A 16,932-nucleotide genomic window follows, 5' to 3' on the forward strand; every position below is an offset into this window, starting at 1 on the left:
TGTTGTACCACTCTGAGCGATATAATACTAGTGGAACGGTGTTTCATTGGTGTTATATCAGACTTGCATACTACACCATGCAGTGGTATGCCGGGTCACCACAGAGTCCTATCCATTTTTAGGGTATATAACGCACCACGCGAAGGGGGAGGCGAGACGACGACCTAGGGCTGAACGACCTCGGGTGGCACGGCCAAGAAGTTGGGTCGCGCCACCTGGGCTCGTTCGAGCCTCGTGGCTCCCCTCTCGTGATCCAAAGCTCCATATGATTTCTTTTGGTGAAAAACTTCCATGGTATTTTTCTCCGAGTTTATTTCCTGCAAAAACTTGACAAAAAGAGACTTTGCTAAAAACAGCATCAGATTCAGCAGTTTTTATCCAAATATGGTGAGATTCCAGAGTAATTCGTTGAGGAAAGTGCTTGTAAAAGTAGATACATTTGGGATGTATCAGTTGCCTCCCGTAAAGCGCTTTTTTATAGCCATATAGCTAGGCTTACTTACTTGTTTTAAAGAGCAATGATCTTGTAGGAATGATGCTTCTTAATAATCTCCTTCTCATTATTAGAAATAATATATGACAAGAATATGACAGGGTCCCGTGGTGTGATCATACCAATAAATATATTTAACACTTTAAAGCACATTAGCACACAACATGAAATATGCAATCAATAGTAACAAAGTCTAACTTTCTTCCTATGCATTGGGATTTTATATATGAATGAATCAAAGCAAATAGGAGTATACCAAACCATATATACAGTAGGTAAATGCAACTTATAATTCTCATTAGCATAGAGATGGTGCTTATATCCTCATCTTTCATAATACTTGCACTTACTTGAAGGAAAATTAATAAGTGTAACTATTTAAATCATGAATCTTAGAGAATTGTGGCCTAAAAAGGAGCTCATTAAATTTATTAAGGGATTCATAATCATGCTTTCCTCAAAATAATTATTAGTACTACTTTTAATCATGATATCATGGCTGCAAGAAGATTTTCCATAGGCATAAGATAGTTGAAAACCATACAAGTATTTCTCAACACAAGCATATTTTCCCTCTATTGTGTAAATAGGATGTTTTAATAATAACATGGGATTCTCATGTATGAGAGCATTATCACAAACAAAAAAAATCATTTTTATCCTCACATAACATAGTACTTTCTAAGCATGGAGGATTCTCAAGCAAAAATAAGCCATCATCTAGAGCATCATCAGTTTTAGAATTATTATCGCATGTGGCTGGTGAAGGTGGAAGATCCCCCTCTTCCCCAAGCTTAGATGGAACTATGGCTTCTTTATTTTCTTTTTTATGTAATGAGCTTGTGTTTTCTCGGGCTATACGGTTATTTTCATTATAGTCAAGAACATAGATATTATCAGAAAAATCATCTATGCAATGCTTTAGGATAATAGAGACTTCAAAATCACAATCATGAGTCTCACCAGTTGCTTCATAGATTTCATCAAGGAAAGTATTTAATTCAAAGGATGCCATAAAGCTCACAAATTGTTCTACTTCTTCCATCCCATTAACATAACTATTAGTATGATAGGAGGCAATTGCATGTGTTCATGGGATCTACATTGGAAGTCAAAATGTTCACCACAACAAAATTTACAAGACATTACATAATGTGCAAGCAACTCAGTAGCAGTTTTACTTAGAAGCCTTAAGAAACTTTTTGGTCATTTCCCTTCACATGATTCTCTATATTTCATAAATGTCATAGAATTTTTATATTCCTCTTTCAAAGTGACATTTTTATCTTGACTAGTAGCCATACCATTAGTATTTTTGATATTTTTGATATTTTCTATTTTTCATTTTTATTGGTTTATGTATTTTATAAAAAAAGAACTAGAAAGTAAATACTAGAACCAAGAAAAGTAAAATACGATGCAAAAATCTAAAAGAGATAAGAGAGCTCATAGTGGTGTAGCCTCCCCAGGATTAGGTGAGACGCAGTTGTAAGATGATTCTTCACGGCAGCGCCAGATAATACCTCTTATGCGACAACTACTATGATGTAAATCTTCCAGTTCCCCAGCAACGTTGCTAGAAAATGTCTTGATGATGTTGGGACTCCAAGTGCAGAGTGTTGTGTCAGCAGAGTATTTTCCCCACAAGGGTGACTCGAGGGTTTATATCAAAATCTCGGGGAACTGAGCAAAGAGTATTATCTTCTCTCTTCTTCTAGCAATCATGCAAAGTAAAATAAAAGCCTTGTGTCCCCAACTCCACTGTGTGGTTGTCAAGCACAAGATTTTGTGTAAGCAAATAAAACACAAGAAAAAATAAAACGAGTAAAACTAGATAAAATATAGTAAATAAGTAAAACATGTAAAGGGGTTGATTGTTTTTGGTGTTTTGGATGCAAATAATAAAAGTAAATATTTTAAGTTGTAGTGGATAAATAGTAATTTATCAATGAGATATGATGATGCAAAATATTAACAAGTGAAAGATACACATTCATATGGGTATCACTTCTTAACATAGAGATGATGCAACACATCTCTCTTATACTCCACAAGAAAGGGAAAACTCCATGCAATCTTGTATTAAGAATTAACAGAGCATAGCCATAAGTACTTTGACATGATGTTTGAATATCAAATATGCTACCTTGAACAAACAAGATCATCACCTTTGTCACGTGACGAACATAGCACATGCATTCACTTTATCCCTAGCGAGGTAGCAAAAGAAAAGGAAAAACCATAATAGGTCATGAATTTATTGTCACTATTCGATCACTAAAACCATGCTACTCCATCTAATACACACATCACCCCACACACGCTCTTGCATAGATGTTGGATCAGAACAAATACTTAAGAACGGGATACATAATATGCATCTATCAATACATCTTACACATAATACGATCAAATCTCATAGCACAATATCATAGAATAAGGATCCACCACATATGTATTAGAAATATGGGCATAATCATGTAGGGCAGCTCATATGGCACTAAGAACTATGAAGAACATGAGAGAAATAGATTAAGCTACTGACACAAATCCGTAGTCCAGAGGTGGACTACTCCCCCTTGATCATGGTGATGATGATGGGCAAAGTTCGGGCCGGGCCGGGCTTAAAAAAACCCGCGGGTAAAAACTCAGGCCCGAGCCCGGCCCGGCGCGACCGTCGGGCCTGTAATTTAAGCCCGAACCCGGCCCGAACGAGCAAAAAGCCCGGCCCGGCCCGAGAAACCCGGCCCGACCAGGCTAAAATGCACGAACATGAAGGCCCGAGCCCGGCCCGGCCCGACGTTCGGGCTCAGATTTCAGGCCCGAGCCCGGCCCAAAGTGCAAGCCCGACCCGGCCCGGCCCGGGATTTTCGGGCCGGGCTGCCCATGCCCAGATGTAGGTGGAGATCCCTCCGACGGTGATCCCTGCGAAGTTTCTCCCTCCAATCTTCTCTGTTGCAGGCCTATGTTTTGTGTTTCTGTCTTCTACGGCGCTCTCCTCCTGAGAACTCTTCGGGACCTTATATAGTGATTTGTAGGTCAAAATACATCGGTGGGCGAAAGAATCAGATCAATTGGACAATCGAGGGCCGAAAGAGGGTGGGAGGCGCTTCCACCATGTTTGGGCGCGCCACCTGACCTATTTTGGGCCCCATGCCCATCTAGGTCTCCTCCAAAGCTCTATGGTGCTTCTCCCGATGAAAAAGTTACGCTCCAAAAATCTCAGGTCAATTTGACTCCGTATAGGTCTCTGAAAGTGAAAAATATGGAAAACAGGGTTTTCCTGTTCTGCAGAGTTATAAACCAAATAAAGGGGATCATTGGTAAATCCCCATAATCAATGTAAAACATGTTATTATCATCATATATGTTGCAAATATGTGGAAATTTAATATGATAAAGGATAAAGTTCATGTATGCATTTTACATGCATCACGCGGTTATCCTAAATGGGTTGACTAGCCCTTCATTCTATGTTGGGCCTTGGTTAAGAGATCGAGCGAGGTGGTGACTGGATTGGGCTACACAGATCTTGACTGGAGATTCTCGCTCCTTTCGGCCTACCATGTTAGGTACTCCCTCGTCATTAGCCCCCGAGCGCGTAAGGGACTCGCCTCCATCCTTGGATCTTCTGCTTGTAGTCGCTTTGTTGACTCGCCTGAGAAGTGAGCGGATGGTGGAGAGTCGTCAAGGAACTCCTAAACCATGTCGAACTTCTAAACTAGTTTTGTCACTTGCCAACCCCGGGCCTTGTTGATCAAACCGTCTCATGCCCACCACGTGTTTTTGATTCAATCTAGTGCACTAAGTCCAACCAGCATCTTTCAACAGTAGTATTCACATATTTAATATGTACCTAAATAATCGGTACAAAGGTTACACGCTTATATTTTAGTATTATTTTTTATGTCAAGAGAAAGAACCGATGGAGCTGTCCGAGATATTACCTAGGGTGATATGACCTAAGTTCTATCTGAATAGTGCAGATTGATCATCGCTTGTGGATATCCTCGCCGGTCCGGCATGTACCCTTTCTTTATATGTCTACCTTACGTGCCATATATTTTATTTTGTACTACATGTTATATTGTTGTGTGTAACACTTCTATCTTTAATCGCATATGTTAAGATTAAAATCATCGATTTATATGTCTTTAGCATACGTGGATTAATCTGGTGTCTCGAAAACATACCTTAAGGTATTAACGTACAAAGTTTACATCATCTTATTAGAGCATACCAACATGACACGTACATATATATATATATATATATGAAACTCACACAGAGTGTTTAAACACTACACAAACTAAAGTTGCATACAACAGCTCTGAAGTGACCAAACCTAACACTTCAGCTACCATATAATCATGTACATTCTCGTACAATTAGGTGAGGCCCTTACTTATTTATTTATTACACAATACATATCAATACCAGGCACACACCATATGATCGCATGGGGAGCACCGCCAGCACGCCTTATGGGTAAACCTCGATGATACCCCGAGCACCCAGCATCTTGACAATCTTATAGTCACTAAACCCTGCTTTCGTAAATATTGAGCTCCAGTCGTTTTCATCCCGCTGCCGTCCTCTCGTGCATACTAACATGAGCACATCCATTAGCAGTTGGGTTTCCAACATTTCCCCTGAAGAAGGGTGGTCGACCACTATATCTATGATGATCAATTTGCCTCCCGCTTCTCGGGAAGGAATTGCCTTCTTGCAGTGAGATAGGATGTTAACGCAATCCTCGTCGCTCCAGAAGTGCAGAACAAGCTAGCATGTACAAATTCGACATGGTTAAGTAGTGCACTACTAATGAGATTAATTGTTTAGCACGATATAACTATACCCAAGCGCCATGGTAGTTTTCATATCAAAAAAAAAAAATTTGTCAAAGTATGTGTAGAAAACCATTTCCAACCTCTCAAATCTCCTCTTGGTATAGAATCCGCGCAATTTCTATTTTATTTTTCCAAATGGGACTTTAATTTTAGAAAAATCACGTCATACCTTGAGCATCACAGCTTGAGCGGACGGGATGGAATGGAACAGGTCACCGGCCACATAGTTAACTGCCTCACTCGGCGGGGCTTTCTCGATGACCTTTGGAAGGTCCAACACATGGCACTTGATGTGTGGGAAGGCTTGGACGATGGCTCTGGCCGTCGTTCCATCACCACCGCAACAGTCAGTGAGGGAGTCCAGTCCCTTGAATAGGTCATGGCATTCCCGCAATATGGTGCCGATCCCCATGTGGTCATGGGCAGCTACGGCTTGATGGAACAGCTTGTCCGACTCTGGGTCGAGGAGCGTCATGCTCTCCTCGAGGATCGTCGCACCATGCACTTCCTCGAATGGTGATGGCAACGGCAGTGCCAGGTCCTTTTTGAACCAGTCGGCCAGCCCCAGGGCCGCCTCCAGGTAATGGCGCGAGGTCGCGGCAAGCACGATGGCCTCCTGATGGGCCTCGCCGTCGATGAGTACGCCATCCACCAGGAGATACGACAGCGGGAGGAGGCAGTAGATCCCATCCTCGGGGGACGACAAGACGTCCGATGTGACCAGCAGCCGCATGATGCGGCCGAGGTACGGCGTCTTCGATTCCGGCAGGGACAATGCCGTGACGAGGTCGGAGAGCGACGCCGTGCCGCCGAGGCGGTGGATCGCGGTAGGGATGCCAAGCTGGACGGCGCACCGGAGTGCCATGGGCGTGAAGTAGCACAGGCTGTGGCGCCACAGATCTGCCTGCGCCTTGATCAGCTGCGCGTCGGTAGGGACTGCCATCGTCGGTGCGTGACCTGCCATTGCTCTGTCTGTCTTTGAGTGCGGTGTAGTAGTGTGTATTGGCTGGTGAGGCACAGAGGCAGGAGTACCGATACATATAGCATGCATCTGCAATCTTTTGTACGCTACCTAGTTTAATTATTCACTCGTGGAACACGAGATGTGCCGTGCTTGTGCTCTGTTGATCGGGACAAATATCTTATCCTAAGATGTCAGCTCCAATAATCCAAGGATTCTATTAGTGCAACTTTATATACTTAGTCTCTGGATCATAGATACCGCATATATAAACGAAAAACATACTAGTTATTTGGTGATGTCGGGAAGAAGTCGTCGTTGGGGAAGTAGTCGTCGGCCTCCGTGTCGATGTTGAAGCAGTCGCGGTAGAATGCTCCCGAAAAACCTTATCGCCTTTCTCCCGTACAGGATCACAAGAGACGGCGTTCCGGAGGCCTGCTGTCCCGTCCAGCGGTGCACGCCGATAGACGGGATGGAGAAGTCTTGAGCGGCGGCGCAAAGCTCTGGAACCGAGTGGTAGGCGCATATGGTGTTGTGTCTCGTCGTGTGTCTCTGGAGAGGAGCGACCTCTTTTATAGACACAGAGAGAGGAGCCGAACAAGTCACGCGAGGAGATGAAATGAAGGGTCAGGGAGGTGAACCGAACAGGCAGCAGTCGAAGCTGAACAGCCTACGTATTCAAAACCCTCCGAAAAACGCTTCAGTTTCTATCGTCTGTTCATATACCCGTTCATGAGTGGCAAAAAGAAAGAGAGAGAGGCTCTCGACTCGAGGCATTCCTGCAAACCGCGGCGCAACGTGTCGTGTCGTGTCGTGTCGTGTCGTGATGAGGCGAGCGGCGGCGTCGTCGGAGGAGGAGCGCGCGTGTGGTCAACTCCTATTTCCTCCTATTATTTCTCTCTTACAAAAGGTATGAAGAGCTCCCCTTATAAGCTGCTCCAACTCTTCTTCAACTAGCAATGTGGGACTAAACTTTTGTCCCACCCCTGCCATGCATGAATGGGCCATGTGGGCCTCTAGGATTTATTAGAAATTTCTGGAATATTTATTGTGTTGGTCCAATATGGATCAAAATTCCAACAATCCCCACCAGATCCTAGAGGCACATAGAATTTGCCTTTGGTTCCAAAACATTGTTTTATATACCGGTACTATAGCGAAGACTATTAAGTTGAACTTTCACCAGAACTCTATGCTACACTAGACTGCTACTTGAACAGTGGACTAAGCCTTGAACTGCAAGTTTTCTGCTAATCTAGCTTCACAAAGAGCCTTGACCGGTACTAGGCCGTCGCAGGGCTTCCCCGTGGGTGGAGCTTATGCGTCATACTCCATGGCCTTTCATGAGTTTATTAGAAAGCACCCAACTCTCATAGGTTGCGACATTTTAACAACCAAACTCATATAGGTGTGTTCTTCAACGGATGTTCTGCAGGACAACATCTGTGCTTAAATACGCAACTTAGAACACATTAAGATAAATCAGCGTACCGTGCAGATTAGGAAAGTATTGCATCTTTTACGGAGTGGTATCATACAAGGAGTAAGGATACTTTCCTCTCAGTTGACATACAGCTTGTCTCCCAGTTCTAATTCACGGGATCTCCGATCACATAGAATGGGTTACCACTGTGGACAACTTAAATGGTGGGTCTCATACCCATCTCCTTTGATGCATTATCTATCACGTTACGTGATAGACCCTTTGTGAAGGGGTCTGCCAGATTTCTAGACGTATGGATATAATCCAATGCAATAACTCCGGAGTTTCTCATTTTCCTGACAGATTTTAATCTCCTCTTCACATGCCTTGATGACTTCATATTATCCTTAGAACTGTTAATCTTGATAATCACAGTTTGATTATCACAGTTCATTGGGATAGCGGGTATTGGTTTCTCAACCACGGGTAAGTTCATCAAGAGTTCACGGAGCCACTCTGCTTCAACAGTGGCTGTGTCTAATACTGTGAGTTCTGCTTCCATTGTTGACCTCGTTAAGATGGTCTGCTTGCAAGACTTCCAAGAAACAGTGCCACCACCAAGTATAAATACATATCCACTAGTGGCCTTAATCTCATCAGCATCAGAAATCCAGTTTGAGTCACTATAGCCCTCTAGTACCCTCGGATACCCAGTACAGTGAATGTCATAACTCATAGTGCCTTTTAGATAGTGCATCACTCTTTCAAGAGCATGCCAGTGATCATCGCCAGGATTTGATACAAATCGACTAAGTTTGCTCACAGCAAAGGCGATGTCAGGCCTCGTAGCGCTAGCCAAATACATAAGTGAGCCAATAATCTGAGAATATCTCAGTTGATCTTTAGCAGTCGCTTTATTCTTTCTAAGCAGCACACTAGGATCATAAGGCGTTGGACAAGACTTGCAATCGCTATACCCAAAACGACTCAAGATCTTTTCCACATAGTGAGATTGAAGCAGTGTAATCCCACCATTTTCATCCTTCAACAGCTTGATGTTTAAGATTACATCAGCTACCCCAAGATCCTTCATCTCAAAGCATCGAGATAAGAAATCCTTGGTCTTCTTGATGATATTCAGGTTGGTTCTGAAAATCAGTATATCATCGACGTACAAGCAAAGAATGACTCCTTCGCTCCCACCATGGCGATAGTACACACATTTATCAGCTTCATTTACAACAAAGCCTTCAGCAGTTAAAGTTCTTTCGAACTTCTCATGCCACTGCTTAGGTGCTTGCTTGAGACCATATAGAGACTTCAACAATTTGCACACCTTTCCTTCTTGACCATTTACTACAAATCCATCTGGCTGGTCCATGTAAATTTCCTCATCCAACTCTCCATTTAGGAAAGTTGTCTTAACATCCATTTGATGAATGAGAAGACCGTATGAGGGAGCCAGTGATAGTAGTACTCTAATGGTAGTCAATCTAGCTACAGGTGAGTAAGTATCAAAGAGGTCTTCACCTTCCTTTTGTGTATAACCCTTGGCCACAAGCCGTGCCTTGTACTTTTCAATTGTACCATCAGGCCTAAGCTTCTTCTTAAACACCCATTTACATCCTACGGGTTTGCACCCATAAGAACGATCAGTAATCTCCCAAGTTCCATTAGCCAAAATGGAGTCCATCTCACTTCGGACAGCTTCCTTCCAGTAGTCAGCATCTGGAGATGCATAGACTTCTGAAATAGAAGTGGGAGTGTCATCCACGAGATACACAATGAAATCATTACCAAAGGACTTCGCAGTCCTCTGTCTCTTACTCCTTTTAGGAGCTTCATTGTTATCCTCCTCCAGATTCTCAAGGTGTTCTATCGGAATGGTGGATTCAGGAATTGTAGCGAATTCCTGGATAGATGTACTAGGCATCCCTGATTCGATGAGCTAGGCATATCCTTCATGGGAAATATATCTTCAAAGAAAGTCGCATCATTCGACTCCATGATTGTACCAACATGCATGTCGGATACCTCAGACTTTACTATCAAGAATCTATAGCCAATGCTATGAAAAGCATAGCCCAGAAAAACACAATCAACAGTTTTTGATCCAAGCTTGCGCTTCTTGGGAATTGGCACATTGACTTTGGCCAAACATCCCCAAGTCTGTAGGTAAGAGAGTTTCAATCTTTTCTTCTCTCATTCCTCGAATGGAGTTATCTCCTTATTCTTTGTGGGAACTCGGTTTAGGACATGACATGCAGTCAATATCGCCTCCCCCACCATGCCTTGGAGAGACCCGATGTGTCTAACATGGCGTTAACCAAATCAGTTAGAGTGCGGTTCTTTCTTTCGGCCACCCCATTTGAGTCGAGGTGAGTAGGGAGGCGTCCTCTCATGGATTATACCATGCTCCGCACAAAATGAGTCAAACTCATTGGAGAAATACTCTCCACCACGATCAAACCTAAGTCGCTTGATCTTTCGTTCAAGTTGATTTTCTGTTTCAGCTTTATAGATTTTGAAGAAACTTAACGCTTCATCCTTCGATTTCAGAAGATACACATAACAATATCTAGTTGAGTCATCAATCAACGTCATGAAGTATTTCTTTCCACCTTTTGTCAACACACCCGGTCATCTCGCAAATATCTGAATGTATGAGTTCTAGAGGTGCCAAATTTCTTACCTCCGCGATCGTATGAGACTTGCGAGGTTGCTTAGCTTGAACACACACTTGACACTTAGAACCCTTTACATTAGTGAAACTTGGGATTAAATTCAGTTTAGCTAGCCGCGTCATACAACCAAAATTAACATGACAAAGACGTGAATGCCAAACATTTGTCTCAATGTTGGTGCAAATATGATTAACAACTGGTCTGACAGGGATAGGCGGAACAAACCTCCGCACTCATAGCCTTTACCAACAAAGGTTCCAAATTTTGACACAACAAATTTATTGGACTCAAACACAATCTTGTAGCCATCACGACACAAAAGCGATCCGCTAACAAGATTTTTATTGATAGAAGGGACATGATGCACGTTCTTCAGGCGCACGATTTTCCCCGAAGTGAACTTCAGATCAACCGTACCAACACCACAAACAGTAGCATGCGAGCCGTTGCCCATCAACACGGAGGAAGTCCCTGCGACCTGATAAGAAGAAAACATGGAGATATCAACACAAACGTGTACATTGGCACCTGTGTCAATCCACCATTTAGGAGAATGACATATTGAAAGGACGGTAGGAAATATACCATACCCAGCATCCTTCATCTCAGTGTCTCCAATGACAACATTGGCCGTCTTGCAGCCCTTTCCTTGCTGACGCTTGTCAAAGCGGTTTGGGCAATTGGGAGCCCAATGATTAGGATCACCACAGACGTGGCATACTCCTTTCTTCTTATCGGTCTTCCTTTTGAAATTGCTAGACTGTGAGGCCTTGTTCTTCCCATCAAATTTTCCTTTGCCATCATACTTGTTCTTGTTCTTGGACTTGTAGTATTGGAAGTTCTTCTTCTGTACCAAGTTGGCACTAGAACCTCCCTCAACACCTCGAGCACGTGTGTCTTTTGCCCTTGCCTTTTCTTCCACGTCAAGAGACCCAATGAGATCCGTAGTGGAGAACTCTTGTCTCTTGTGCTTCAGAGAAGTAGCAAAATTCCTCCATGAAGGAGGAAGCTTGGCAATGATACCTCCGGCAATAAACTTGTCCGGCAACACACAAGTGAACTGCTCAAGTTCCTTAGCAATGGACTGTATCTCATGAGCCTGCTCAACGATGGAGCGCTCATTAGTCATCTTGAAGTCATAAAATTGTTCCATGACATACAGTTCACTGCCCGCATCCGAGACCCCAAAATTGGGCTCGATTGCGTCCCACATATCCTTGCCCGTAGAGATGGACAAATACGAGTCAACAATGTTCTCGCCAAGAACGTTGATGATAGCACTCCTTGATACGCCCAAAACGTATCTACTTTCCCGAACACTTTTGCTATTGTTTTGCCTCTAATTTGTGTATTTTGGATACAACTAACACGGACTAACGCTGTTTTCAGCAGAATTGCCCTGGTGTCTCATTTTTGTGCAGAAATTCAACTTTCAGGAAAAACCCCGGAATTAATGCCCAAGGGCTTATTTTTCCAGAAGTTTCACGGAGCCAGAAGGACAGGTCATGGGGGGCCCACGGCCCCCACACCATGGGCCGGCGCGGCCTAGGAGGGGGGCGCGCCGCCCTATGGTGACGCCGCCTCGGCCAGCCTCTGACGCCCCCTTTTGGACTACTTAACGTCTTCGACCTAAAAACGCACGGGGGGGTTAGACGAAATCGCCAGAAGACATCCAGAACACCGCCGCCATCGCGAAACTCCGTCTCGGGACCAGAAACTCCGTTCTGGCACTCCGCCGGGACGGGGAATTGGAGGAGATCATCGCCATCATCACCACCGACGCCTCTCCATCGACCAGCCATGTTTCCCCCATCCATGTGTGAGTAATTCCCCCGCTGCAGGCTGAAGGGGATGGTAGGGATTGGATGAGATTGGTCATGTAATAGCATAAGATTGTTAGGGCATAGTGCCTAGTGTCCGTAATTGGTACTTTTATGATATTGTTGCAACTTGTTATGCTTAATGCTTGTCACTAGGGCCCAAGTGCCATGATCTCAGATCTGAACATGTTATCAATTCATGATGATATTCATTGCTTTATGATCTTACCTGCAAGTTGTATACACGTATTGTTGTCCGGAACCCGAGGCCCCAAAGTGACAGAAATTGGGACAACCGAAGGGGAAGGCGGTGATATGAGGATCGCATGTGTTCACGGAGTGTTAATGCTTTGCTCCGGTGCTCTATTAAAAGGAGTACCTTAATTTCCAGTAGATTCCCTAGAGGCCCGGCTGCCACCGTCTGGTAGGACAAAAGATGTTGTGCAAGTTTCTCATTACGAGCACGTACGACTAAATATGGAACACATGCCTATGGATTGATTAGTACTTGGATACCGTTTTATTATTATCTGCAAATGCCCTACCTTGATTGTTACATGAGTTTCTCTCATCCATGCAACGCCCGTTCATCCATCCCTGTGCCTACGATATTTTAATCCTGCTGTTTACTATAATCACTACTGCTGTCTTTGTTACACTGCATTGCTATCGCTATAAAGCTGTTACTACTGATAAACTCTTGCGAGCAAGTCTATTTCCAGTGCAGCTGAATTGACAACTCCGTTGTTAAGGCTTACAAATATTCTTTGGCTCCCCTTGTGTCGAATCAATAAATTGGGTTTTACTTCCCTCGAAGACTGTTGCGATCCCCTATACTTGTGGGTCATCAAGACTATTTTACGGCGCCGTTGCCGGGGAGCATAGCTTTATTTGCAAGTTCACTTGGATTGATATTGTTCGCTGCAAATTCTCCATCATGGGTAAACCTCGCGATACTAAAGTCGCCATATTACCATCCACTACAAGTAAAGGTACAACTCTGAGTACCTCTGCTGCTCTTGATTCACCATCTGTGATAGATAAACTTGTTTCACCACCACAAGCTTCACATGCTGGTACTTCCGCTAGATCTGAAAGTTCCTCTTATAATTTTGATGATGCTTCTGCTGTGCTTGATAATGATGGTTCGTTAGGATCTTTTCTAGATGCTACAATTGCTAGGTCTAGACAAATTGGAAATGCTGAAACTCCTAATGAAAATGCTGCTACACCTGTTAATTCACCTGAGTCTGAATACTCTAGTGATGATCTTGATGAAGATTATGTAGAACTTGATGATGATTTTATTGATAAATGCAATGCTACTACTGATGCAAGTAATATTAAAAAGCTTCTTGCACAACGTCTTTGTTAGATATAAACTGTCTCCTGATCATAAATTTGCCAGATCTCCTATAAACATTAAGGATAAGGATTATGATTTTTCTCTTGATTTATCTCATATATCTATTGTTGAGAAAACACCTTTTTGTGGTACTGAAAAAGAAAGTGTTGTAGAACACATGATTGAGCTGTCTACTACGAGTAGCTTGTTTTCTGATGATGTTAAGAAGCGTACTTATTTCGTTGCTAAAATTTTTCCTTTCTCATTAAAGGATGATGCTAAAACTTGGTATAATAGTTTGCCACCTGATTCTATTGATAGTCCAAGTGAATTGCTTGATGTTTTCTTTCGGAAATACTTTCCTGCTAGTGCTCAACATATTGCTTTGCAGAGAATTTATAATTTTGACCAGGAAGATGGAGAGAAATTGCCTAAGGCTTGGGCGAGATTTTGCTCTCTTATCAGAGCTCGGCCTGGACATGATTTGGAAAAGCATGATTTACTTGATATATTTTATAGTGGACTAACCATTGAGTCTAGGGCATACCAGGATAGTTGTGCTGGTTGTGTTTTCAAGAAAAGAACTCCAGACGACGCTGAAGAATTATTGGCTAGAATAGGCCGGAATCATGATGATTGGGCTACACCTGAACCAACCCCGGCACCAATATTGAAGAAGAGGGGTATGATTAAATTAAATGATGAAGATATGAGGGAAGCCAAGAAATCTCTTAAAGAGAAGGGTATTAAATCCGAAGACGTGAAGAATTTACCTCCCATAGAAGATTTATGCAAGATAACTCCCCCTTCATCCATGATTGAGGTACACTCTCTTGAACGCTTTACTAGGGAAGATATTACGTATTCAAAACCTCCTGCTCAATGCTTAGATGAGTTTGATAATTATATTGTTAAGCAAAATAATTTCAATATGAGAGTAGAGAATCATTTAATGGAAAATTCTCGAGCTATTAGTGAATTGCATGGTATTGTGGAGAGAACCTCCAATGACGTTAAGATGCTTGTTAAACATTTTCATATGGTTCAAACTCAAATTGATCAACTCACTAAAGTGAAAAATGACTTGTTAAAAAATAGTTCTAAAGAGAAACATGCTTATGAAGTAACAACTAGGGGCGGTGTTTCTACCCAGGATCCTCTATATCCTGAAGGGCTGATGTCTACGGGTGCTTATATTCTTGTAGACAGTGTTGGGTGATACGTCTCCGACGTATCGATAATTTCTTATGTTCCATGCCACATTATTGATGATATCTACATGTTTTATACACATTATATGTCGTATTTATGCATTTTCCGGCACTAACCTATTAACGAGATGCCGAAGAGCCGGTTGGTTGTTTTCTACTGTTTTTGGTTTCAGAAATCCTACAAAGGAAATATTCTCGGAATTGGACGAAATCAACGCCCAGGGTCCTATTTTTGCACGAAGCTTCCAGAAGACCGAGGGGGAAAGGAAGTGGGGCCACGAGGCGCCGACACAACAGGGCGGCGCGGCCCGGCCCTTGGCCGCGCGGCCCCGGCGTGTGGGGCCCTCGTGTGGCCCCCGCGTTGCCCTTCCGCCTACTTAAAGCCTTCGTCGCGAAACCCCCGGTACCGAGAGCCACGATACGGAAAACCTTACCGAGACGCCGCCGCCGCCAATCCCATCTCGGGGGATTACGGAGATCACCTCCGGCACCCTGCCGGAGAGGGATTCATCTCCCGGAGGACTCTTCACCGCCATGGTCGCCTCCGGAGTGATGAGTGAGTAGTTCACCCCTGGACTGTGGGTCCATAGCAGTAGCTAGATGGTTGTCTTCTCCTCATGTGCTTCATTGTCGGATCTTGTGAGCTGCCTAACATGATCAAGATCATCTATCTGTAATTCTATATGTTGTGTTTGTCGGGATCCGATGGATAGAGAATACTATGTTATGTTGATTATCAATCTATTACCTATGTGTTGTTTATGATCTTGCATGCTCTCCGTTATTAGTAGAGGCTCTGGCCAAGTTTTTGCTCTTAACTCCAAGAGGGAGTATTTATGCTCGATAGTGGGTTCATGCCTCCATTAAATCTGGGACAGTGACAGAAAGTTCTAAGGTTGTGGATGTGCTGTTGCCACTAGGGATAAAACATTGATGCTATGTCCAAGGATGTAGTTATTGATTACATTTCGCACCATACTTAATGCAATTGTCTGTTGTTTTGCAACTTAATACTGGAAGGGGTTCGGATGATAACCTGAAGGTGGACTTTTTAGGCATAGATGCATGCTGGATAGCGGTCTATGTACTTTGTCGTAATGCCCAATTAAATCTCACAATATTCATCATATCATGTATGTGCATTGGCATGCCCTCTCTATTTGTCAATTGCCCGACTGTAATTTGTTCACCCAACATGCTATTTATCTTATGGGAGAGACACCTCTAGTGAACTGTGGACCCCGGTCCATTCTTTTACATCGAATACAATCTACTGCAATACTTGTTCTACTCGTTTTCTGCAAACAATCATCATCCACACTATACATCTAATCCTTTGTTACAGCAAGCCGGTGAGATTGACAACCTCACTCGTTTCGTTGGGGCAAAGTACTTTGGTTGTGTTGTGCGAGGTTCCACGTTGGCGCCGGAATCCCTGGTGTTGCGCCGCACTACATCCCGCCGCCATCAACCTTCAACGTGCTTCTTGACTCCTACTGGTTCGATTAAACCTTGGTTTCTTACTGAGGGAAATTTGTTGCTGTGCGCATCACACCTTCCTCTTGGGGTTCCCAACGGACGTGTCAACTACACGCATCAAGCAAATTTCTGGCGCCGTTGCCGGGGAGATCAAGACACGCTGCAAGGGGAGTCTCCACAATCCAATCTCTTTACTTTGTTTTTTTCTTGCTTTATTTTATTTACTACTTTGTTTGCTGCACTTATATCAAAACACAAAAAAATTAGTTGCTAGCTTTACTTTATTTACTGTCTTGCACTCTATATCAAAAACACAAGAAAATTAGTTACTTGCATTTACTTTGTCTAGTTTGCTTTATTTACTACTGCTAAAATGGCCACTCCTGAAAATACTAAGTTGTGTGACTTCACAACCACAAATAATAATGATTTCTTATGAACACCTATTGCTCCACCTGCTACTACAGCAGAATTCTTTGAAATTAAACCTGCTTTACTGAATCTTGTTATGCGAGAGCAATTTTATGGTGTTAGTTCTGATGATGCTTCTGCCCATCTCAATAACTTTGTTGAATTGTGTGAAATGCAAAAGTATAAAGATGTAGATGGTGACATTATAAAATTAAAATTGTTTCGTTTCTCATTAAGAGGAAGAGCTAAAGATTG

At 43.0% G+C, this 16,932-nt stretch overlaps 1 protein-coding gene across 1 annotated transcript; it reads right to left on the reverse strand.

The window, feature by feature from the left end:
- Nucleotides 1-4,975: 4,975 nt before the first annotated feature.
- On the reverse strand, nt 4,976-6,316 carry LOC124699541 (flavonoid O-methyltransferase-like protein Os11g0303600). Its single transcript, XM_047231830.1, has 2 exons — nt 5,513-6,316; nt 4,976-5,275 (listed from the first exon to the last, which is right to left on the reverse strand). Exons 1-2 carry the CDS (start codon nt 6,305-6,307, stop codon nt 4,976-4,978), a joined length of 1,095 nt encoding a protein of 364 aa, XP_047087786.1. The 5' UTR covers nt 6,308-6,316.
- Between the last annotated feature and the right edge of the window lie 10,616 nt (nt 6,317-16,932).

The sequence above is a fragment of the Lolium rigidum genome, chromosome 3 (assembly GCF_022539505.1).
Source record: "Lolium rigidum isolate FL_2022 chromosome 3, APGP_CSIRO_Lrig_0.1, whole genome shotgun sequence".
NCBI lineage: Eukaryota > Viridiplantae > Streptophyta > Magnoliopsida > Poales > Poaceae > Lolium > Lolium rigidum.